Here is a 23365-nt window from a genome sequence, read left to right on the forward strand (position 1 = left end):
AGCAGGGGGAGTGGGAGAGGGGGAAACGGGCTTCCCGCGGAGCAGGGAGCCCGATGCGGGGCTCGATCCCAGGACCCTGGGATCATGACCTGAGCCAAAGACAGTTGCTTAACCCACTGAGCCACTCAGGCGCCCCTTGCTATTCTTTTATGACCTCTCGAGTTCAGTGCAGACAAGCTTTAGTATTTTTTTTTTTTTTAAGATTTTATTTATTTGACAGACACCGCAAGAAAGAGGGAACGCAAGCAGAGGGAGTGGGAGGGAGAAGCAGGTTTCCTGCTAAGCAAGGATCCTGATGCGGGGCTCGATCCCAGGACCCCGGGACCATGACCCGAGCGGAAGGCAGACGCTTACCGACTGAGCCACCCAGGCGCCCCTGAAGACTTTATTTTTACGTAATCGCTACACCCAGTGTAGGGCTCCATCTCACAGTAAGATCGAGTCACAGGCTCCACCGACTGAGCAGCCAGGCGGTCCCAGTTTTTTCCCCCCCGGTTTTCATTTGAGTAAAACGGACCTTCACTGGCCGCTTCTAGTCTGTTCGCAGATGTGGGAGTCGATTCTGAACCCGCCCAGGGGGTGTCCTGGGCTCTAGGCTGGGGAGGGCCACAGTCACGGTGACTTTCCCACACGGCAGTAACTGTCTACATCTGAACGAGTTGTATTTGCTTTACGCCGAACAAAACCGGAGAGTCAAAGTGCGTGGTAACAATGCGTGTGTGCGCTTCCTTTCACCGGCTTGTGTTCAAGTGGCCGGATCGGTACTTTCTCGAAAGGGCGGTTACATCTGCCGCGGCGACGCACCGGTGCCTCTTGGCCATTTCTGTCGAAATCGACCACCTGGGACTCCGTTCCGCGAAAGTACGGTAAACGTGAGCCGTGTCCGTCGCGCGCTCGTCACGGAGGGGCCGTCCCGTGTCCGCTCCCGAGCTGACGCCACGGCCGCCCCCCGTGGCCTCCGCAGTTTTCAGCACGAAGGGAGGAGACAGGGAAGGCGTCCCTGTCCCCAGGAATTCAGGAAATCGCTGTCCGTTCCACTCGCCCTCTTTTTGCCCGCATTCGTCACGGTCGGCATTTTCCGTGTCAGATGTCACTAACGTGGGTCTGCGGCCCCCCGAAACCACGAAGGCCGGCGGGGTGCCGCGCGGGGCAGGGACGGGACCCGGGGAGCGGGGGTAGGCGCGCGGCCCGAGCAGGCGCCCCGGGGCGGCGGCGGCGGCGGCGGCGGCGGCTCCGCGTCAGTAGGTGGGGCCACCGAGGGATCCCAGGGCGGAAGTGACGTAGGCCCGCGCGCCGGATCCCCTCGCCCGGAGGCTGCGGCGGGCCCCGCCCCCGCGTGTCATCAGGCCGCGCCGACGCAGGAAGTGGCGACGCAGCTGGCGCGCGCCGGGCGCTGTTTCTCCTCAGGCTCCGGGACCGGTGGCGGCGGCGGCGGCGGCGGCGGCGGTGCAGGGGTGAGCGGCGGAGGGCCGGGACGCGCGGCGGGCGCAGCCAGCTCCCCGGCCGCTCGCGTCCGGGCGTCGCTTCCCGCCTCGTCGCCCCGCGCGGAGCTGGGGCTGGAGGCGGCGCCGGGCCGGACCCGGCTCGTGGCGGCTGAGCCCGGGGGCGAGGGTCCCGGCGCCGCGGCCGTGTCGCAGCGCCCCACCCCGGCTCCCGGCCCTGTGACGGGGGCCGCGACCCTCCGCCGGCGAGCCCCGTGCGCGGGGAGGGCCGGGGAGCGGCTCCCCGCGGGGCCGGCCCAGCTTTGGCAGAAAGGCCGCCGGGGCGACGAGCTTGCCCAGGGCCGTGCGGGAGTGGCGGGCGCGGCGGGCGCGGGCGCGGGCCTCGCGCCTGCCCGGGCTTGCTCGGGGGCCGCGCGGGCCGGAGCCGCGGTGGCGGTGTCCTCACGGAGCTTCCGTTCTCCCGGCAGCGTTTGGACTCCAATGGGTGATGAAAAGGACTCTTGGAAAGTGAAAACCTTAGATGAAATTCTCCAGGAAAAGAAGCGACGGAAGGAACAGGAGGAGAAGGCAGAGATAAAGCGCTTAAAAAACGTAAGCCGTGTTTTTTAAGTACGTGCTTTCTTAAAGGAGATTTAATTTCTCTGCCCTCGTTTTTCCATTAGAACAACGCTTCTTCGGCGAAGTTCTTTTGTCCCTCCGAATGTCGCAGGTGAGCCCAGCCTGTTCTGAGAATTAACAGAAACGTTCACATACTCGGGTTACGTTGAGGACACACGATAACACGCTGCAGCTGTGTGTGGACGGCGGGCTCTACGTGGAGAGTGAAGTGCTTTCAGCCTAAATTCGTTAGCACAGGGCGACTAATTGTCCTCGTATTGATACTCTTCCGTTTGCGACACCATCTCTGTGTAGAGAAGTAGGAAGTCGCGTTGAAATTAATGTTCTGTCTTTTCCTTTTTGGTTTGGTGATAACGTGTTCGGAGAAACTCTTGGTAGTTTTGAAAGGGATGTTGGCAAAAGCACCTCTTCTGATAACGTTGGTCGCTGACCCTTCCTAACGACTGGCGAAATACCCCGGAGTATCTGGCATGAAATATACCTTAGGGCTCAATTTCGGCTTCTGTAAACAACTAACATACTTGGCAGAGAGTCTAATATTCCTTGTCCTGTGTGCTGGTTTCGGATGTTTCATCTCAGGTTCTGAGTTTGCAGCGAGTTTTGATTTTAGCATCGTGTGATTTGAGTGAAAGTTTTTTCATGTTTTGTAACATTGGTCCATCCAAAGCATATGTGAAACTTTGTTTTTGGATGTTGGCAAGGTTTGATTATCATTAAAAAGACACTTATGTGAGGAAAATGACTTTCTCCTTGCTTCTTAGTCTGATGACCGGGATTCCAAGCGGGATTCCCTTGAGGAGGGGGAGCTGAGGGACCACCGCATGGAGATTACGATACGGAACTCACCATACAGAAGAGAGGACTCCATGGAAGACAGGTGGGGGCGAGGTGTACAGCAGGGAAGAGCGTGGGGGCCGGCGGGGTCCCCCCGCATGGCAGGGGCCCTGTCTGACCTTTCTCAGTGTTACTTTGAAAACATCTGTAGTCCTGACTTCAGGTTTACCTCACAGTTGAGATAGACTGTGTGTTATCACTTGCCACCGCACCCCTGTTACGAAAGTTGAGTGAGTGTATATCTCTTTCCTTGCAATCATCCTTCAATTAAGTCCTCAAACCACACTTGTTTATTTGTTTGTTTGTTTGTTTTTAAGGATTTTTATATTTTTGAGAGAGTGCAAAGAGTGGGGGTAGGGGCAGTGGGAGAGGGAGAAGCAGACTCCCCACTGAGCAGGGAGCCTAAACTAGGCTCCATCCCAGGACCCTGGGATCGTGACCTGAGCCAAAGGCAGACATTTCTCCGACTGAGCCACCCAGGCACCCCTCACGAACTACATTTAAATAATTGTTCTGTGTGCTTTTGATGATTAATAAAATCACTGCCTAAAATTGTGCACAGATAAACCACATTAGAGTACTGAAGTATATTGAGCAAGTCCTGTAAGCAGAAATGGTCCTACCCAGGCCTGTGTATTCTAACACTTTTCCCTGCACCACTTGATTCCTTCTCATACCCATCATCAGCACCAGATTATCCATCATCAGATAATTAAAGCCAACCTAACCAGAAACTGAGGTACAGAGACATAGATCAAGAAGTCTCCCAGGATTTCAGTCATACAGGCAGTTGAAGATACTGTTGAGGGACCTTTTGGGGTCATTAAGTTCATTAAAATCATGGTACCTTTTTTTTAACAGCTTTGTTGGTATATAAATGACAAACTGCATATATATGAAGTGTGCAATTTGACGTATTTGTACATATTTGTGCAGTTATGATCAGGGTAATGAACATGTCTGTTGCCCCCTAAAGTTTCCTCAGAGAGGCATTGCTCCATATAGACGTTGATTTTTCACTTACACTTTTGATCTGAGTCTGTATTTGACAAGCAGTTTTGGCTTAAGTTTCGTAGTTAACAATATTTAAAACGATGGTTCAGACTGCACTCTTTTGTATTCTGAACGCTGCATGTTTCTGGGTTAGAGAAGCTCCACAGTGCCCAAGGCTCCTTTCATTACTCTTAGCATGCTGTGATGCTGTTGTGTATTTCAGAGGAGAGGAAGATGATTCTTTGGCTATCAAACCACCACAGCAAATGTCTCGGAAAGAAAAGGCTCATCACAGGAAAGATGAAAAGAGGAAAGAGAAACGTAGGCATCGTAGCCATTCAGCAGAAGGGGGTACAGAAGCTTTTTTTTTAATTAATTTTTTTTTTAGGTTTTTTGTTTGTTCGTTTTGTTTGGGGTTTTTTGGGGGTTTTTTTTTTTTTTTGGTATCCTGCTTAAGTGTGGTCTGTTCCTATGTTATGATCTGCTGTCTTCTCCAGAGCACAATTGAAAGAGAAGAGAAAGTAAAATTTTAGCTGAAAGCATAAATTTATTGTAGATCATTCTGAATAGGTGTTTCATTTTTCTTCTGGTGTTTTTTTCCCCTTGTTACATTGTTGTGGGTTAGTTCATTTAAATGTCATATTGTCTTAATTCAACAAAAATAGGAGATTTACATGCGATTTTTATAGCAGTTCAGTGTTGAATTAACTGAAAATAAAAAGATGTTTGATGAAGTCCAAATGGGTTTGATCTCCTACCATTAAGAGGTTCTTAGGGGTGTTGGGAAATATGGCCCTGGCACCTGGTTTAAGTTTCATGTTATCAATGCAGTTGGTGAACATGGTTCTGTCACACAAGATGGAAATCCACCATAAGGAGTTGAACTTTGTCCTGTGTTCTTTACGAATGATGATGATGTTGTTTAGTTACGGAACTGGTATACAGCTAATCCTGCATGGGCTGGAACTTCATGGTCCACTTGCACACGGATTTTTCCTGGTAAACGCAGGACAGTGCTGTAAACACACTTTCCCTTCCTTCTAGTTCTTCTAATGATAGTCTCTTTTCTGTAGCTTACACAGTTTAAGAGTACAGTAGGGAACACACGTGACACAAAAGATGTGTTGCCAGTAAAGCTTCTGTTCAGCAGTAGGCTGTTAGTAGTTGACTGTTAAGGACTCATAATTACCCTTGGATTTCCGGCCACAGGGGTGTCGGTGCCCCTGCCCTGTGTTCATTGGTCAGCTCTAGTCCAATCATAGTTTATTTAATACAGAAAATTGAGAAACAAGATGCAGTTACAATTCTGTTCAGTGGTCACCACGTTATTTTTCCCTGAGTCGGAGACTCCAAGTCATTAATTGAGTATTCTCTTCTTCACTGGGTATTTGCAAATTAAGTTTTGGGAGTTGGGCCCCTTTGCATGACACTCTCTTTCTCCTTAGGGAAGCACGCTAGAGCAAAGGAAAAAGAGCGAGAGCACGAGCGCCGGAAACGGCACCGAGAGGAGCAGGACAAGGCTCGCCGAGAGTGGGAGAGGCAGAAGAGGAGGGAGATGGCCCGGGAACACTCCAGAAGGGAGAGGTGAGTGAGCACAGTTTGCTAAGGAGCCTGAATGGAGCGCTCCTGGGGCCAGTAGGCCGTCAAAGTGGCAGAAGAGACCATCTTGACACACGGTGACCCGGCAGCATAACACAGATGTGATGCAGAAGTGGTTTGTGAGCCCAGAGTCACGGTGCAGTAAACGTGGTGGTGTAAACCAAGAGATTTGTGCTAAAGGGATTGAGTTTTTACTGCATCTTGAAGACTGAAATGGGTGTAAATCTTCCTGAGAAAAGATAATAAAGGGAATGGAACTCTGTGTGTCAGTTTCTCCAGGTGGAGGCTGCTGAGGGAGGTACTCGGGAGCGAGGCCATGCCGGCAGTTGCTCGAGACCCCGTGTAAGAGTGTGACGTGGACCTGGAGGAAGGGGCATTGCTGGCAGGAGCTGGGTCTGAGATAGGAATTCAGGCACAGGGAATGAAGTTTTAGGGCCAAACACCTAACAGTGGAGAGGGAAAGGAAGGTAGAAGAGGGAGAAGTGATCTTCCTAGGCCTCTCAGCTGATGATGGGTGAGGGGGAGGAGGGACTGTAAATACCTCTGAGCTTGCTGCGTCAGGATGGGGCATGCCTCGTGAGAGGAAGGGGAGTACTGTGTTCGAATCATAGCTCTTGGAGATAGCCCAGTGCACGTATAGAAATCCTGACACAGAATCTGTACCCAAAAGAAGTCTAGTTTAGGGTGATTACTGGGCAAGTATTCATTGAGTGTGTGCTCTGTACCAGGCTCTGTTCTAGGTGGCCTAAGCCAGGAAAACTAAGGAAATACATTGCTTCGGGTTCTCTGATAGACTCTAGACTGCAGAAATAGGCTGTAGTTCTTTCAGACAAAACAAAAGGAAATCCCAAGGGCTTGGTAGCGGCCTGGGGGCTGAGACACCAGACTCTTGGACATGTCTCCAAGTACACCTCTGTGGGCTCAGATTCCCAGGAAAAAGCATCTGTTTAGCCCCAGATCAGTGATGTGAATAGTAGGGCAACCTCTGTATATTGAGGTCATTTCCAGGGAAAGCTTGGTGGGTGGCCTGCTACAAGGAAGGGAGAAGTAGGAGGGTAGATGTGCCAGCATTCCAGGAACCAAGGCCGAAGGGCTGAACTGACGAAGATGTGACAAGAGCCTTTGTTCTCTCGTGGAGGCGGTGTGGGACGAGCTGAGTCTTCAGGTAAAGGTCTGAGATCATGAGGTTAGCAGAGCTTTGTGTCCAGGTTCACTGCTGGCATGTGAAACACCCATGTTTGCCAGGCCCTGTGCTGACGCTGTTTAGGATGGGCTGACAGCACAGCTGTGCACACACAGTGGTAACTCCAAGGAAGCCAAGCCTGAAAATAAAAAACGTATGGGAAAGAAAACAGCAGTGGCCACACTCTAGTCGGGAGACAAGAGTTCACACATTAGCGTGGCGTGTTACCAAACAAACGGCAACTGAGAGAGAAAATGAGAATCCAAAATTGCTACAGTATGTTATCTGAAACGTCAATTTTCTTTTCTTTTTTTTTTTTTTTTTTTAAGATTTTGTTAGAGGAGCACCTGGGCTGCTTAGTCGGTTAAGCATCTGCCTTCAGCTCAGGTCATGATCCCAGGGTCCTGGGATGGAGCCCCACGTCGGTCTCCCTGCTCAGTGGGGAGTCTGTTTCTCCCTCTCCCTCTGCCTGCCACCCGCCCCCCCGCCGCTTGTGTTCTCTCTCTCAGTCAAATAAGTAAAATCTTAAAAAAAAAAAAAAAAAGGTTTTGTTAGAGTGCCCCTGAAATCTGTCCAATTTTCAACAAAAAGTTTTGAGATATAAAAGAAATAGGAAAGTATGACTCTGTATTAAGGAAGAAAAGCATCAGTAGAAATCAAGTGTTCCACATTAGCAAGGAACTTGAAATGGAGTGATAGAAATTATGCTTTCTAAAGAATGGAGAGAATTGACAAAAGATGAACAGAACCTCAAAGATGAAAAACATTTGGGGCGCCTGGGTGGCTCAGCTGGGATCCTGGGATCAAGCCCCACGTCAGGCTCTTTACTCAGCGGGAGGCCTGCTTCTCCCTCTCGCACTCCCCCTGCTTGTGTTCACTCTCTCACTGTCTCTCTCTCTCTCTCTCTCTGTCAAATAAATGAATAAAATCTTAAAAAAAAAAAAAAAGATGAAAAACATTTATCTATACATCTAGAAGCTCATATCCCAAGTGGGATAAATAAAGTGACATCACAGTGAAACGTGAAAGCCAAAGAGAAAATCTTGAAAGCAGGAGAAAAAATCTACATAGAAGGGAGGCTTCAGTGTGATTGGAGGCTGACTTCTCAGAGTCGGTGAGGGTGGTGGAATGGCATGGTCCCACTGCGAAAAGAAAGCCTGGCAACCAGGAGTTCTGTATCCAGCAAAACTGTTCTTCCAAAGTGAGGGGGAATAAGGAAGATAAACTGGTGGAATTCATTGTTAGCAAGACCTGCCTTAAATACTCAAGGAATACCTTCATGTTGAATGGAAATGACAGCAGAAGGTATCAGGGAAGAAAAGGAAGAAGGAAGAAAAGAGCACTGGAAATGGTAAAGGCTTAGGTTAACATAACAGAATCTATAAATGTTTTTTCTCACATCTTCTCAATTTCTATAGGAGACATAGGATTGCATAAAACAGTGACAGTTAAAATGCTCTCCTGTGACGCGTAGCATGAGTAGGCTGCACAGAGAAGGGAGGGCCGGAGCTGTGTCAGAGCAGGGCCTCTGCATTCACTGGGACGACAAGGTGCATGCTTCCTGTGCTGGAGCGACCACTAGGAAAATAATAAAGTAGTACAGAGCAATTAACATGGTATTCTAAAAATCCTTATTTAAACCAAAAAGGGAGAAACAGGACCTAAAAAGACAGGAGACAAAATTAAAACAGTAACAAAAGGTAAATTCAGCCACATCCATAATTACAGGAAACATGGAGTGGTTTCTATACCCCAGAGAAGAGGTTCTTTGATAGCAAAGCATGATGCAGTAGGTTGTCTGCAAGGAGAACCTCCGAGTCCAGGACAAAGTAGGTCAAAAGTAGACGTGTGGACAGAGACGTCCCACAGCAGCTGCAGAGCACACGTGGCTCAGGCGAGACGTCAGGGTTACCTGACAGAAGTCAGACCAGCGCGAACACAGGCTTCCCACGACAGAAGGGTCCGTGCAGCAGAAAGAAGTGATGGTGATGAGCGTGTGTGTGCCTGATAGCTGGAAGGAGAAATAGGCAGTTCATCCATCGTAGCTGGAAATTCAATGCCACATTGTCATCGTTGACAGAACAGCTAGAGAAAAGGATATAAAACTGGAAAATAACCTGTACCAGATCAGTCTCACTGACCTTGCGTTTAGCACCCCACCCACAGCTGCAGAGTCCACGCTTGAGAGGGAACGTTGTCCAACATAGATCATATGTGGGCCACGCAAGTTCCGAATCTAAGAGAACTGAGGTTGTACAAAGTACACCCTCTTACCACGAAAGGATTGAAGTAGAAATCAACACAAAAAAACCTGAGGACATCCTCAAATGGAAATCCAGCAGTCCTTTCCTACATAACCTATGGCCCAAAGAAGAAATTAAAAGGAAAAACGGGTGCCTGGGTGGCTCAGTCGGTTAAGCATCCGACTTGATCCCAACTCGGGTCTTGATCTCAGGGTGGTGAGTTCAAGCCCTGCGTTGGGCACCTCGCTGAACATGGAGTCTACTGGGGGCGGGGGTAGGGGGGACATTTTGAACTGAATGAAAACAAAAGGAGCGTGCCAAAACTTAGTGATGCAGAAAAGGCTGTGCACGGAGTGAGATGTTTTGGCTTTTAAGCACTGATAACAGAGAAGGAAGTTTTCAGGTCAGCATCCGAGCTTCTGCAGAAAGCAGAACAGAGAAGCCGACTCAACCCAAAGCAAGCAGAAGGAATATCCACAGAATCCCAAGCAGATAGAAACAGGTTCGTGGGGCAGGCTAGGAGCTGGCCACAGATGGGCGTGAGGGGGCCTATCAGGCGATGGGAGTGTTTTAAAACTGGCTCGTGGTGATGGTTGCACAATTCCATAAATTTATGAAAAATGGAATTCTGTGGTTGGATTTCGTATGTTATGTTACAGCTTTTATCTCACGACAGTTTGGACTCAGGCACTTAGAGAATAGTTTCTAGAATCCCAGCCTTCGCAGTGGTGACATCTGATAGACCCCAAAGTTGGTACAGGACTGGTGACTGGACCACGGGCTTGTTCTGTTTTCACCATTGTTTGTGCTCATTTCTGTTTGTGTATACTGGTATGTACTTTTTTTTTTTTTGTAATAGCTTTTTATATTTGGACATAACTGTAGGGACATGAAAATTTACTGTAACTGGCCAGTTTTCACTATTTGCCGTGTTGTGGTGCAGTAAGCCACACACACCGCAGTACTCGGATGACTCTTGCCGCCTTCATGAAGCAGCTTTCCCCACTGCCCTTCACATATCACACTCATGCCCGCTGACCTCCACGCCAGGCTGGGCTGGGGAATCGTCTGGGGGGTCCACCTGCCATAGAATCCAGTAAGGAGGGTCGGATGGGGCCCCTGGCCTGAGTCTAGATCCTCCTCCCGACTTCCCCCAGCTGGACTCTTCCACCCCGTCTGTAGCCCCTGAAAACTTAGTGATAAAGGTGGATTTAAATTGTGCTGTCATCCATACCTAGTAGGTCTGCTAAACAGGCATCTGGAAGCAGTAGGCTCATTCGTCATTGGCACTTATCTCATTGTGCTAGTGTTTTGCTTTATTATTATTATTTTTTAAGATTTTATTTATTTGTGGGGCGACTGGGTGGCTCAGTCGGTTAAGTGGCTGCCTTCAGCTCGGGTCATACTCTCGGGGTCTGGGATTGAGCCCTGCATAGGGCTCCCTGCTCACTGGGAAGCCTGCTACTCCCTCTGCCTGCCACTCCCCCTGCTTATGCGCTCTTTCTCTCTCTGACAAATAAAACCTTTTTTTTTTTTTTTTTTAAAGATTTTATTTATTTGAGGGGTGCCTGAGTGGCTCAGTCAGTGAAGCTTCTGCCTTCAGCTCAGGTCATGATCCCAGGGGTCCCACATCGGGCTCCCTGCTCAGCGTGGAGTCTGCTTCTCCCTCTCCCTCTGCCTGCCGCTCCCCCTGCTTGTGCGTGAGCGCACGCACTCTCTCTCAATCTCTGTCCGTCAAGTAAATAAAAATGTTTTTTTTTAAAAAAAAAGATTTTATTAGAACGCACAAACGGGTGGGGGGGGCGGGCAGAGAGAGGGAGACAAGCAGTCTCTGTGCTGAACATGGAGCCTGACGTGGGGCTCAGTCTCACGACCCTGAAGTCATGACCTGAGCCGAAAGCAAGAGTCAGATGCTTGACTGACTGAGCCACCCAGGCGCCCCTTGCTTTATTCTGTTGTGGCTGTCTGGATGTGTGCACATCTATTTTCTGCTTTTAAACAGTCCTTTATGGTTTGAATAACCTAAATGGACAACTTTTAAATTTGAACAAAAAAGCACTTGGGGTAAAAAAGGAAAACTTTGTGTTTGTGGAGAGAGTTGGCTTGTGCTTGTTGCAGGGACCGCCTCGAGCAGCTGGAGAGGAAGCGGGAGAGAGAACGAAAGATGCGCGAGCAGCAGAAGGAGCAGCGGGAACAGAAGGAGCGGGAGCGGCGGGCCGAGGAGCGGCGCAAGGAGCGCGAGGCCCGGAGGGAAGGTGCGGGTGGGCGCACCCTGCGGTGGGGTGCTGTTCCCATGGGTGAGCTCAGGGCTGCACAAGTGACACTGAGGGATGAGGCGCTCGGGATGGTGGCCGAGCGAAGTGGGGACAGGCCGTGGGGCTCAGGAGTTGAGCCTGACCGCGTAATTCCCTGCCGAGGAGGGCCGTGGTCACTTCAGGTGTGAGGTGAGGGTGTGCGGCTGGGGCCTTCCCGGGCCTGGTGCTGGAGCTGAGTCTGCTGCCCACACGGGTCAGGCACAGGCTTGAGGGGGTGGGTCGTGGCCCCTTCCCTTTTGACCAGTGGAGAAGAGTCTGGAAGGTCCACGTGGGTCCTCAGGGACAGCTCGCAGCCTCCAGGCCTCTGTCGCCAGGGCATGTGTCGTGTGTCACCACCGGCAAGGGTGCAGGTGAGACCTCACCGAGCTGGGCGCCTGCTGGAGAGGACGCTGCCAGCTCCATGTCCTGCTGTGTTTTGTGCCCCAGTTTCTACGCATCACCGAACGATGAGAGAAGACTATGGCGACAAAGTGAAAGCAAGCCACTGGAGTCGCAGCCCGCTACGGCCACCCCGGGAGAGGTTTGAGCTGACAGACGGCCGGAAGCCAGGTGAGGGTGCACAGTGCCTCTCTGGGGGCCCGCATGGCGTGGCTCTCCGCTGACAAACGTTTTAGCACAAAAACTTGCTTCTTTTGCGTACGATGAGAGGATAGGCTACAGTTGTCCCGTATCGCGTGACGGGACCGTCATTTGTGTGAAGTACGTTTGTATTTGTCGGTGGAGACGTTTGTTACGGTCTTCGAGAGCCATCTTCCAGCTCAGTGTGGGGGAGCTGTGTGTCACACAAACCACAGTTAGTCTCTGCATGAAAGATGCCATCGGGTCTTGTTTATTGTAAAACACTTCCCACATTCACCTTTGGTGGTTTGTTTCATAAGTAAAAGAAGAGAAAATGGAAGAGAGAGACCTGCTGTCCGACCTACAAGACGTCAGCGACAGCGAAAGGAAAACCAGCTCCGCTGAGTCCTCGTCAGGTAACCGCTGGTTTCGCCGCTGCGCAGGGAGGGCCCACCGGTCCCCACCGTGCACTTCCGGCTGTTTTCTTCCCGAAGCGGAGTCAGGGTCGGGTTCAGAGGAGGAAGAAGAGGAGGAGGAGGAAGAAGAGGAGGAGGAGGAGGAGGAGGGGAGCAGCAGTGAAGAATCGGAGGAGGAGGAGGAGGAGGAAGAGGAGACCGGGAGCAACTCTGAGGACGCATCTGGACAGTCGGCTGGTGAGGGCACAGGGCGCTGATGGTTTTGTCTGGTGTTTAGAAACTGCAGAGAGATCATTAGAACTCTCAGTTTAAAAATATTTCCAAACAGAAAATGCCTTGGTATCTGGAACTCACGTGAGACCCCAAAATTGATGATTTACAGTGGTTCTTGCTTTCGGGTGGCTAAAGCAGACCCTTGTTTGTGCTCGTGGAGGGTCTGAACGGCCCTGCAGGTCCGACCAGACGCCCACTCTGTCTTGCAGAGGAAGTGAGCGAGGACGAGATGAGTGAGGACGGGGAGCGGGAGAGCGAGAATCATGTCCTGGTCGGTGAGCGGCAACCCCGCTGGGCGGTCCTTCCCTCGGCTGCCCCTCAGCGACTGTGACCCTTTCTAAAGCCAGCAGATCACCATCTTGTGTGCGCAGCCCTCCCCCGAGGCACAGGCAGCCGACTCCGAGAGACCCGCTTGTGACCGTGGAGGGCCAGCACCCCTGACTAGGGGCAGTGCTAAGTGAATGTCGTCCTCAGCATCCCAATGGCTTAGACACGGCAGGGAGGCGCCCTCCGCCCTGGCCTCTGAGCTCCGCTCCATCCGCAGGGCGGGCACCCCCAGTAGGCAGCAGCCAGGCCATGCCCTCAGGGCCTGACGGACGAGTCCTGGCTGTGCCGCCTTTGAGCCCCGGCTCCAGTCAGCAGCTCCCAGTGCTCACGGCTGAGGTGGCGAACCCCAAGACCCCAGTGCCCTCTGTCCAGAGTGGTGGGGTACGCAGCTGTGTGCAGCATCTGGGGTCTCTCCCGTGCGGCTCTGGTGTGCACTCGGTGTCCCCCCCACCCCCACCCCAGAGCAGCAGAGGGGCGATGACACTGCTTATTCCTGGTTCCACAGTTGGGTTTAACATTTGAAGTTCCAGAGTCCCGATTTGACCGAGACTCCGGAGACAGTGAGGAAGGGGAGGAAGAAGCCGGCGAGGGCACTCCGCAGAGCAGCGCCCTGACTGAAGGCGACTTCGTGCCGGACTCTCCTGCCCTGTCACCCATTGAACTCAAACAAGAGCTGCCCAAGTACCTCCCTGCCCTGCAGGTCAGGCGTCCCCCCCCCCCAGGGCTGGCTCGACTTTGCCGACGGTGGACAGGGTTGGGGGCTCAGAGTATGAGCGGGGCCCCTGGTGTGGGCATCTGCTGCCGGGGTCACCTGTGCCTCGAGGGAAGGTGCCGGGGCTTTGGTGCTGTGCTGCCGTGGGCGTTCCTGTCCCCGTTGTTATCTTAGCGCAGGGCGGCCAGGCCTGGCTCAGGAGGACGTGCCCAGGACCAGGTTTTGTCCATGTTGGTTTTATTTCTTAAGCCAAGAGCATGTGCTCACTGAAGAAGCCGGGGAGGAGGGCAGCTGCTGGCCCTGCCACCAGACGCGTTCTGGGCAGGGACTGCTGCACCAGCTCAAGCAGGTGTGAGCGCGGCCACGGCTGCTGCGTCCTCATGGCGTGCTTCCGTTCAGGGTTGTCGGAGCGTGGAGGAATTCCAGTGCCTCAATAGGATCGAAGAAGGCACTTACGGGGTGGTGTACAGAGCAAAGGACAAGAAAACAGGTGGGTGCAGTATCGAGTGGTCCCCCAAGGTGGGAAGGGCAGATGTAGGACAGGAACCAGGCGGCACGGAAAACCTGTCCTCAGGCAGGAAGGAATTTCTCCTGAGGAGCATTGTCCTTGGGTGCACCCGCCGCCCTTCCTCAGGCCCAGCCCGGCGTTTGCTGTGCACAGCCTTGATGGGCCCACGTGCGGGCTCTGGGAGGGAGGGAGTGAGGCAGGGCGTCTTGCTCCAGCCACAGCCAGCTTGCAGGGACTGAGATCCAGGCCTGGGCCATCCTGACCCTTGGCACTCTCAGCATCGAGGTCATTGAACACACCGTTCCTACTCTGAGAGTCTTCCCTCCCCGGATGCCCGGTCATGGCCTCGCCTTCCCTGGCAAGCACGGGCCCCTGAGCAGGTGACTCCTTGATGTCTGTGGAGTCCAGAGGTCAGCCTGACTGTAGGCTCTGCTGCTTGCTTGTGACGGCAGGTGCCTCGGCTCCAGAAGGAACTGTGGGGTCTGCTTTGAGTGTTAGCACCTGAGCAGGTGTGAGTCATGGACCGGAAGCTTCCCTTCCGCCCACATCTGGGTCTTGGAAACTCGGGGAAGGACCACCTGAGATCCTGGGACCCTGATGAATGTGTCCATGTTGGGATGTTGAGGTTTGCCGTGTCTCCTGGCGAATCACAGTCAGGCTAGAGAGAGAAATAGGACAATCCTCCTTATCTGTTTTGGACAAAAGCTGGTCTGGAAGTAGGCCTCATGTTTCTGTCGGGCAACAGGTTTGGGTTTTTTTCTTGGTGCTGACGTGATACGGGACTTTCCAGTTAAACAAGACTTCTCGGGCGCCTGGGTGGCTCAGTCGGTTGAGCGCTGCCTTCGGCTCAGGTCATGGTCCCAGGGTCCTGGGATCGAGTCCCAGATCGAGCTCCCTGCTCGGCGGGGAGCCTGCTTCTCCCTCTGACCCTCTTCGCTCTCATGCTCTCTCTCAAATAAATAAATAAAACCTTTAAAAAAAAAAACCAGAAGACTTCTTGGTGCACAACAAGAAGTGCTTCCCAAGTCCCAGCCAAGTGTGTGTTAGTGGAAGGTTTTCTCAGCCTGTCTTTGAATTGTTTTCAGATGAAATTGTGGCTCTGAAGCGGCTGAAGATGGAGAAGGAGAAAGAGGGCTTTCCAATCACATCTCTGAGGGAGATCAATACCATCCTCAAGGCGCAGCACCCCAACATCGTCACAGTCAGGGTAAGGCAGCCCCGGCCTGTGCCCCGAGAGCAGCCTGTGAGTCACACTTACCTGTGTTGTGCAGAAATGGAGTGCTAGCCCCCTCACCCCAAATGTCAGCCCCTGGATGGTCATCACACTTTGTAGGTCCCCACTGTCTCTGCGTGTCTATGCTCCTGGAGTCAATGGTTGCAGAGGTGGGGCCTGGAGGTGAGCAGGGCACCCACAGACTTTTGTTTTTTAGGAAATAGTCGTGGGCAGCAACATGGACAAGATCTACATCGTGATGAACTATGTGGAGCATGACCTCAAGAGCCTGATGGAGACCATGAAGCAGCCTTTCTTGCCAGGTGGGGCCTGCGGGCTCGGTGGGGGCCAGCTACAGGGAGGGCCTCCTGCAGCCCCAAGTTACTCCTACAGATGTGGCCCTCTGGCGTCCCCCACGAGGAACAGCCCACCCTTGGGCTGCCCAGGCTGCTGGCAGTGTCCCTGAGCTGGGAGCGTTCCTGGGATGAATGCACCCCAAAAAGCCTGGTCGCTGCTGAGGCGAGCAGATGACCTAGGACAGTAACCCACTGCCCTCTAGGGGAGGTGAAGACCCTGATGATCCAGCTGCTGCGTGGTGTGAAACATCTGCATGACAACTGGATCCTGCACCGGGACCTCAAGACCTCCAACCTGCTGCTGAGCCACGCTGGGATCCTCAAGGTGAGTCCCCACGGCTCACCCCTCGGGGCGCCCGACACCCGGGCCTCAGAGGTCTGCCCACAGCCTGCCCTCCATCCTTGCAGGTCGGCGACTTCGGGCTGGCAAGGGAATACGGGTCCCCTCTGAAGGCCTACACTCCAGTCGTGGTGACCCTGTGGTACCGTGCCCCAGAGCTGTTGCTTGGCGCCAAGGTGAGTGCTGGGGGCTGGGGGGCCTCACCCGTGCTTGCTGCCCCACCAGCCCCCTGAGTGCACCCCTGGCCTCCCAGGAGTACTCCACGGCTGTGGACATGTGGTCGGTGGGCTGCATCTTTGGGGAGCTGCTGACTCAGAAGCCGCTCTTTCCTGGGAAGTCGGAGATCGATCAGATCAACAAAGTGTTTAAGGTGCGTCTGTGGCTTCCGCCTGCAGGGCGCCCTGGCAGGTATGTGCAGGCACCCCGGACCAGACCCGCCCCTGCAGGCTGTGGCCGTTCTGAGACTTGCCTGTCTCTCTCTCTCAGGACCTGGGCACCCCCAGTGAGAAGATCTGGCCTGGCTACAATGATCTCCCCGCAGTCAAGAAGATGACCTTCACTGAATATCCCTATAACAATCTCCGTAAACGCTTTGGGGCGCTGCTCTCAGACCAGGGCTTTGACCTCATGAACAAGTGTGTCAACCTGTGGGCGCCCCACCCCCCACCCCCACCCGCACCCCTGTGCTGGGTACCAAGTGCTCTTGTTCCCCCAGGTTCCTGACCTACTTCCCTGGGCGGAGAGTCAGTGCCGAGGACGGCCTCAAGCATGAGTATTTCCGAGAGACCCCCCTCCCCATCGACCCCTCCATGTTCCCCACGTGGCCCGCCAAGAGTGAGCAGCAAAGGGTGAAGCGTGGCACGAGCCCACGGCCCCCCGAGGGAGGCCTGGGCTATAGCCAGCTGGTGAGGGGCAGGGCCGGCGGCGGGGGGAAGGGGTGGGGGCTCCCTGGGGCAGGGCTGGCGCAGCCGGGGCCCCACAGCACCGCTTGCTCCCCAGGGCGACGACGATTTGAAGGAGACGGGTTTCCACCTCACGACCACAAACCAGGGAGCCTCGGCCGCGGGGCCTGGCTTCAGCCTCAAGTTTTGAGGGTCGGCACAGAGCCGCGCCAGCCCTGCGGGGGGCTGCCCAGCACGACTCAGCCGGGCCCCGGGCCAGTGCCGGAGGCAACGTGTGGGGCCAGACCCGGGCCCTGCTCTGAGCGGACGCAGCTGCTGCAGGCCGGCGTGGCCACGGGTCTCCACCTCAAGGCTCAGACTGCCCGTCTGTTTGCTTTTCCACGTTTTATTTTTGTTTTATCTTGGCTTGTAAATTTGTAGAATTAAATCACATTTTCCTTGTGGAAGGAAAGGCTGTATTTTTTCAGATGTGTCAGACTTGCCCTGCAAGGAGTGGGCGGGCGCCCGTCGGTGGCCAGTGTCACAGCATACCCCCGGACACGCAGACTCACGTGGTCACCACCGGGGGCTGTGTTACTAGGCTACGGGCCTTGATGTGGAATGGAGCTGGGGGGGGGGGGGGATTTTTCTACTTTTAATCTTCAGGCTCCTGCTTCACACCTTCCTGCCCCTCACTCTGGGCATCCGTGGCCCCCCAGAGCCGGGCATGCGAGCTCTTGGCCACAGTGGGTTTTGTACAAGGTTGTTAACACATTTTAAGATGCAGTAAAATACTCTTGGAGGAAAGCTCTGGTACGTCCTCTGCACAGCTGGCCCCTGGCAGACTAACGTGCGCTGCCTGGGGGGTCCTCAGGCCCTCATTCTCTGGGGGTAGGACGGGGGGAGAAGGGTGGCCTCTGACCCCATGTTGGCCGGGTTCTTCCTGGCCCGCCAGGTCTCCGACTCCCGGTCTAGCTGGACAGGGCGTCACTCTGGCAAAGGGGGGTGCCTGCCACTGCCTGGGGCGTCCACCTGCCCCACGTCCCTTCTGTTGGCTCCCCCGGCCTCCTCCCCCAACTCCTGTCTGGGCCCTCGCTCCTGGCCTCACTTGCCCCAACCCCCATCCCGCTCCCTTTGGAGGCCTTGCAGGCACAGTGGCCTGCCCTTCTCCGCCTTCCTGCCTCCCCCAACCCTGAGCAAGCCCAAGACACACCCGGGACCCCGGACTCCCTGGGCTCAGCCTGCTCTCCCGCAGATGCTATTTACATTTGGGCCTTAACTTACCCCATTTCTCCAGGACCAGCCAAGAAAAACCCTCTTTGGCCTTGGCCTCTGAGGGCCGCATCCTCACTCCCAAGGAACTGTGGGGAAGTGGGCTCCCCGCATCAAGCTGAGCACAGGCTGAGCGGCCCCACCCCACGGGCCCGAGGCTGGCCGCCCTCCCTCCCAAGAAAGGGCGCGCAGGCTTCATTGAGAAAGTGCTTTATCAGCGGCCTCAGCCCTGCAGGGCGCTCAGCCCCGCACTCGGACTCGCCAGGAGTAGGTGCTGAGCACACGCTGCCGCCGGCGCACCACACAGGTGTACGTGCCCTCGTTGATGGCATTGGCGATGATGCTCAGGTGTGCCTCGCCCAGCGCCAGGTAGCCCGGGTAGGAGAACTCCAGGGGTTCCTGGTCCTTGTACCAGCTGCGGGGAGGGTGGCAGGGCTGGGCAGGGTCCCGAGCCCCCGCTGCCCACCCTCGGGGTCATGGGGCAGGGCCACTCACTACACTTTGCCTTTCTTGTGGAGGATCTTCTGGCCACAGCGGAAGGTCACATTCCGGCCCTCAGGCACCAGCCTGGTCTTGGTCCTGGGTGGTGGTGCAGTGGCGGCCACCGTGGGGAAGGGAAACTCTGCTCGGCAGCGGAAGGGGGCGGGGTCAGGGAGGGCCACATCAGTGTCCCCCCCCCCCCGCCCGCAGCCAGAGCCATGCCCCACGCCCAGAGTGGGGACCCAGCCTCACCGTAGCAGAAGTCGCAGCTGCTGGGGCAGAGCCTCTTCATAAGCCTCCGGCGGGTATCACAGAAGCCCCTCCGAGCCCAGGACGTGCACACGAACAGCCGGTCCAGGCAGCCTGCCGGAGGGCATCGTGGCCTTAGGGCCGGCCCCCCAGCCGGCCCCTAGCCCGCCCCCCCGCGGCACTCACCGTAGAGTCGGTGCAGCCCCCACAGCTCGTCCTGTGACAGCGTCTTCCAGCCACGCAGAGTGGCATTGAGGTGCATGAGCGCCCGGCCATGCTGCGAGTGCATCAGGCCCAGCGCGTGGCCAATCTCGTGGGCCGCCACGTGCACCAGGTCGGTGAGCCAAACGCCTGCAGGTCCGGCGGGTCAGCCCCTCGAACCCTGGCCCAGCCCGCCCCACTCTGCCAGCAAGCCGTGCTTGCCGTGGCCACATCAGCTGCACTGTGGCCACGGAGCCTCCCTCAGCACAGCCACAGGAAGATAAGAATGTTCCAGAGGCAGTGAGCTCGGTGCCCAGGAATGTAGCTCCAGCGCCGTCTCCAGCAGCAGGGGGCGGGGGCGGGGGCGGGGGCGGGGTGGGTTCCTCAGGGCTCCTGGAACCCAGGCCTACGGCCGCCTCCCAGCACCCCCTCCTGCCTCCTTGACCCCAAATCACAGCCACCACCCCCAAAGCCCTCCTGCTGTGCCCACCATGGTGCAGAGGGCCCCACGGGAGGCCAGGCCATCACCTTTCTTCCAGCTGTAGCGCGTGGGGCCCAGGACCCAGTATTCGCTGTCATCAAAGTGGATGCCGCCGTGCGGAGGGAAGAAGGCGTGAGCCAGCTCGCCTGTTGGGCCATCAAAGCAGTGGTGCAGCGCGGACACCAGGCAATCCGTGTGGTTGACCGGGTAGAAGCCTGGGGGAGCACAGGGCTGAGAGGGGGCCGCAGGGCCAGGCGGGGGCGGGGGCACGGCGCCCACCTATGCGGAGGTCGCTGGGCTGCTCAGGGGCCACCTCTCGGAAGCTGAAGGGGGACACGTCACTCCACATGCGGAAGGCGGTGGCCAGGCCCCGCCGGGTCTCACTGGGGCTCAGCAGGTTCCGTGGGAAGGAGAGGATCCTGGGATGGGGGTTAAGGTCAGGGGTGGCGGCCAGGCTGGGACATGCTGCCCCGCCCCCACCCTCCTGGGCCACGGTCTCACCTGTAGGTGAGGTTGAAGTGGTCCCAGCGCAGCCTGGCTGGGGTCAGCGTGTAGCGGCGTCTGCGGGGCGCCTGGAGGAGCAGAGGACCAGGTCCTGGGGTGGCGAAGACCCCGGCGGGGTAAGGTGCGGCGATGTCTCCCTTCAAGGAAAGCGAGTGCTCGTGGGGACGCAGTAGGGATCATCCCCATGTCTGAAAACACTCGGAAAAAGAACTAAAGAAAACAGGCGGGTGCGTGGTTCAGGGAGTGTTGAAATTCCCTCCCTTGGTCTTTCTGCGTTTTCAGGTTTTCTACCCCAGTTTGCTGCTTTTACAGCCAGGAAGAAAAAGGTTACTAACCACAGGCCAGGTCAGAGTGGGCGGAGCTGGAGGCCTGATGCTGGCTTCCTCCTCCCCCTGCCCCCCCCCCCCCCCCCGACACGCAGGCTCTTGAACCCCCCGGGCGCCCACCCCTCTGCCCGTCCCCACCCGCTCTCACCTGCGCCGCACTGGCCCCCAGCCGGGCCGCCGGGGCCCCGAGCCGGGCCAGCAGCAGGAGCACCGGCAGCAGGCACAGGGCGCCCAGCACGGCTTCCAGCCGGCGAGCCTGGGCTCGGGCCCCCGACGCCGCCGAGGACATGCAGGCCCCGAGGCCCATGGCGCCTGCGGACTCGCTGTCGGGGCCTAGCGCCCAGTGGGGCTGTGCGGGGAGGCGCTGTGAGCGGCTCGGGTTACAGGGGTGGGTGCAGGGGGAGGCGCGTGCCCCGAAGGGAACCAGCTGGCCGGCGGTCCCCGCTGTCGGGACAGCCCGGCCGCCAGCCTGGGGTGCGGACCCGGGGCCTGCGGGTCGGTGGCAGCAGCATGGGCAGGGCCTGCGGGGCGGGGTCACTTGGGGAGGGGGGGCAAGGAGGGCCCGGCAGCGAGAGAAGGGATAGATGCCGGAGGCTCAGGCTGAGGGAAGGGTAGTCAGTTGGGGTCTGAGACCAGCTTTTCTCCTGGATGGAATTTCTCCAGCCCCTGGAGGCTGAATGAGACCTGGGAGCGGAGCCTCCATTCTAGCCCACTCAGGACCTGTCTCCTGCCGGCGCGGAGGCCTGACCGGGTGCCCCAGAGAGGGGTGGGGATGAGGAGAGTGAGTACTGGGTGCTGGGGGGGGCGGGGTGAGAGGCAGGGGAGGGGGCAGGCGGCATGGGGGCAGCACCAGGCTCTGGCAGCTGGAGGGAAGAGACCCCATGAGGGCTAGAAGGGAAGCGAATGAGGTGCGGTCGGGGCGGGGGGCGGGAGCCCCTGGCTGGGGCCAAGGCCTGGAATGGGCCTGGGTGGGGAGGCAGGGGAGCAGTGTCCTGAGGCCAGAAGCCTCGACGGGCCGGCCTGCAGGCTGGAGGAGCTGAGGCGGGCGGGCTGGTGGCGAGGGTCCTCGGGCTGGGGGAACTGGGCTCCAGGAGGCCCGAGAGAGTGAGAGCAGGCGCGGATGGGTGGGGGAGGGAGCAGAGGGAGAGCAGAAGGCCAGCCCGGCCGGGGCTCGGCGCTCCGCTCTCCATCCAGGCCTCGCGCCCAGAGGGCAGCACACCAGGCCAGCGGGGTCAGTGCCAAGTTGCTGGCTGACAGCCGGAGGCGCGGGGGCGGGGGGGGGGGGGCATTTCGGGTGGTTCTTGGAAAGCGCCCTGCCCGGCCGCTGAGCCCAGCTCAGAGCTGTGCCCCGCTCTTCGTGGCTAAATATTTGCCCCAACAAACTGCCTTCCGCCCTGTGTCCGCCTCTCCCCAGCGCGCTGTTCCCGTCTTCCACGCTCAACGGTGCTAAGACCCTATGGGGCCCCAGGCCCGAAAGAAACACCTCCCCCCAACTCCCTGCTTAGCAGGCACCCGACGGGCCACAGACAGCAGTCAGAGGCGACTACACAGCCCGCCCCGGGGAAAAGAGAAAGGCGCCGTGAGGGCGACGCGGCAGGGGGTCGGAGGAAGACCACCAGCTGGGCAGACACCGGGATTCTGGCCGCCCCAGCGCTTCTGGCGCACAGCACGCTCCCAGGCCCCATCCTTCCCCGGACCCAGGCCAGGACCGTGGGAGGCGGCCTGCGCCTCGGCCCGGAGGACGACTCTGGCTCAGCGGACGGGGTCTGGGCGCGTCAGCGCTAGAATGAGCAGGACGCGCGGGGCCCGGGCCAAAGCGCAGAGCCTGGAGCTGGGGCAGCGGCGGAAGAGGGGCGGGTCAGGACAGCCCGGGTGGGGGGCAGCGGCGCGGCGGGGCGGGCCCCGGGTGCGGACCCGCCCGGCCCTCGCCCCAGGCAGGCACCAGGCGGAAAAGTCCGAGAATCTTTTTATAAAACACGGGTGGGGGCTTGCGTAGGCGACGGCGGGACGTGGCTCCGGAACGTGGCGGGGCGGGCGAGGCGGGGGACGGGGGGGGCGCGGGCTACACGAAGATCTGGATGCGGTCGCGGATGGGCTGGCGGCAAATGGGGCAGGCGCTGAGCGCGGCGCCGCAGGGCGCGCACGCGCCGTGGCCGCACTGGAACACGAGGCGGATGTGGCTGTCGATGCAGATGGGGCAGGTGATGCGCTCCTCCATCTGCCGGTAGCGGCTCTGCAGCTCCTCCACCAGCTGCCGCGGCGGGCCGGGCGCCGGGGTCGCGCTGGCCACCTCCGTGCCGTCTGCGGGCCAGGACCCGGGGCAGGGGTGAGGGGAGGCGGGGCCGCGAGCGGCCGGCGTGCGGTGCGGGCCGCGGGTGGAGGCGTAGTCGCGCCCGTGGGGGCGGGACGTGCGCGCAGACGCGGGTCTGGGTGAGCGACCCACCTGGACGCAGCTTCTTGCCGATGACCACCTGGCACCTGATGCATTTCTTCATCCTGCGTGCACATTCTGCGGAGCGGGGGGAAGGGGAGCGCGGTTGGGCGGGCTCGCGCACACCCCCCGCCCCCGACGCGCGCGCACACACCCGCACTCACCCTCGCGCACGCGCACACCCGCACACACACCTGCACTCACACACCCACACTCACCCACGCGCACGCACACACCCGCACTCACCCTCGCGCACACACACCTGCACTCACACACCCACACTCACCCTCACGCACGCGCACACCCGCACTCACCCTCACGCGCACACACCCGCACTCACCCTCGCGCGCACACACACCCGCACTCACCCTCGCGCACACCCGCACACACACCTGCACTCACACACCCACACTCACCCTCGCGCACGCGCACACCCGCACTCACCCTCGCGCACGCGCACACCCGCACACACACCTGCACTCACACACCCACACTCACCCTCGCGCACGCACACACCCGCAGTCACCCTCACGCGCACACACCCGCACTCACTCTCGCGCGCACACACACCCGCACTCACCCTCGCGCACGCGCACACCCGCACTCACCC

General features: G+C 57.4%; 3 protein-coding genes across 17 annotated transcripts in view; 1 reads left to right on the top strand and 2 right to left on the bottom strand.

The window, feature by feature from the left end:
* Positions 1 to 1331: 1331 nt before the first annotated feature.
* LOC118020107 (cyclin-dependent kinase 11B) lies at positions 1332 to 17290 on the top strand. 5 transcript variants are annotated; one of them, XM_035020011.1, is made up of 20 exons: positions 1332 to 1454; positions 1910 to 2033; positions 2822 to 2937; positions 4111 to 4208; positions 5333 to 5471; positions 11031 to 11167; positions 11654 to 11776; positions 12106 to 12201; positions 12280 to 12438; positions 12684 to 12749; positions 13326 to 13501; positions 13913 to 14003; positions 15107 to 15228; positions 15452 to 15557; positions 15794 to 15915; positions 15999 to 16106; positions 16184 to 16300; positions 16417 to 16565; positions 16646 to 16835; positions 16930 to 17290. In XM_035020011.1, the coding sequence occupies exons 2-20, from the start codon at positions 1923 to 1925 to the stop codon at positions 17020 to 17022; spliced, it is 2319 nt and encodes a 772-aa protein (XP_034875902.1). In that variant the 5' UTR covers positions 1332 to 1454; positions 1910 to 1922; the 3' UTR covers positions 17023 to 17290. The 5 variants fall into 5 exon arrangements, with proteins under 5 accessions (XP_034875902.1, XP_034875901.1, XP_034875903.1 ...); XM_035020010.1 differs by having other exon boundaries at positions 1333 to 1454; positions 4111 to 4238; XM_035020012.1 differs by lacking the exon at positions 1332 to 1454 and adding an exon at positions 2105 to 2151 and having other exon boundaries at positions 2015 to 2033; positions 4111 to 4238.
* Positions 17291 to 18277: 987 nt separating this feature from the next.
* Positions 18278 to 20860, bottom strand: MMP23B (matrix metallopeptidase 23B). Of its 2 annotated transcripts, none has more exons than XM_035020017.1 (8): positions 20473 to 20860; positions 19996 to 20135; positions 19774 to 19913; positions 19542 to 19640; positions 18999 to 19163; positions 18816 to 18926; positions 18579 to 18705; positions 18278 to 18498 (listed from the first exon to the last, which is right to left on the bottom strand). In XM_035020017.1, exons 1-8 carry the CDS (start codon positions 20629 to 20631, stop codon positions 18324 to 18326), a joined length of 1116 nt encoding a protein of 371 aa, XP_034875908.1. In that variant the 5' UTR covers positions 20632 to 20860; the 3' UTR covers positions 18278 to 18323. The 2 variants fall into 2 exon arrangements, with proteins under 2 accessions (XP_034875908.1, XP_034875907.1); XM_035020016.1 differs by having other exon boundaries at positions 19542 to 19709; positions 20473 to 20858.
* Positions 20861 to 22197: 1337 nt separating this feature from the next.
* The window catches only part of MIB2 (mindbomb E3 ubiquitin protein ligase 2), a 13709-nt gene continuing 12541 nt past the window's right edge, over positions 22198 to 23365 (bottom strand). For 4 of the 10 annotated variants that reach the window (XM_035020004.1, XM_035020001.1, XM_035020002.1 and 1 more), the window contains 2 exons: positions 22768 to 22833; positions 22202 to 22625 (listed from right to left, as the gene is read on the bottom strand). In XM_035020004.1, the coding sequence (XP_034875895.1) occupies positions 22387 to 22625; positions 22768 to 22833 (305 nt within the window). In that variant the 3' untranslated portion in view covers positions 22202 to 22386. Of the gene's footprint in view, positions 22626 to 22767; positions 22834 to 23365 lie in introns of all 10 variants that reach the window. The other 6 variants (XM_035020007.1, XM_035020006.1, XM_035020003.1 and 3 more) reach the window with 4 other exon arrangements.

The sequence above is a fragment of the Mirounga leonina genome, unplaced genomic scaffold (genome assembly GCF_011800145.1).
Source record: "Mirounga leonina isolate KUSES-001 unplaced genomic scaffold, KU_Mleo_1.0 Mir_173, whole genome shotgun sequence".
NCBI lineage: Eukaryota > Metazoa > Chordata > Mammalia > Carnivora > Phocidae > Mirounga > Mirounga leonina.

Bases quoted from the DNA above. Each gene is read 5' to 3' on its own strand.
- LOC118020107 (XM_035020010.1), top strand. From the start codon at position 1,923: ATGGGTGATGAAAAGGACTCTTGGAAAGTGAAAACCTTAGATGAAATT. The intron at 14,004-15,106 runs GTGGGTGCAGTA...AATTGTTTTCAG, and splicing joins AGCAAAGGACAAGAAAACAG to ATGAAATTGTGGCTCTGAAG. The intron at 15,229-15,451 runs GTAAGGCAGCCC...TTTGTTTTTTAG, and splicing joins CCAACATCGTCACAGTCAGG to GAAATAGTCGTGGGCAGCAA.
- MMP23B (XM_035020016.1), bottom strand. From the start codon at position 20,631: ATGGGCCTCGGGGCCTGCATGTCCTCGGCGGCGTCGGGGGCCCGAGCC. The intron at 19,914-19,995 runs GTGAGACCGTGG...CCCCCATCCCAG, and splicing joins CACTTCAACCTCACCTACAG to GATCCTCTCCTTCCCACGGA. The intron at 18,927-18,998 runs GTGAGTGCCGCG...GCCCTCCGGCAG, and splicing joins GGGGCTGCACCGACTCTACG to GCTGCCTGGACCGGCTGTTC.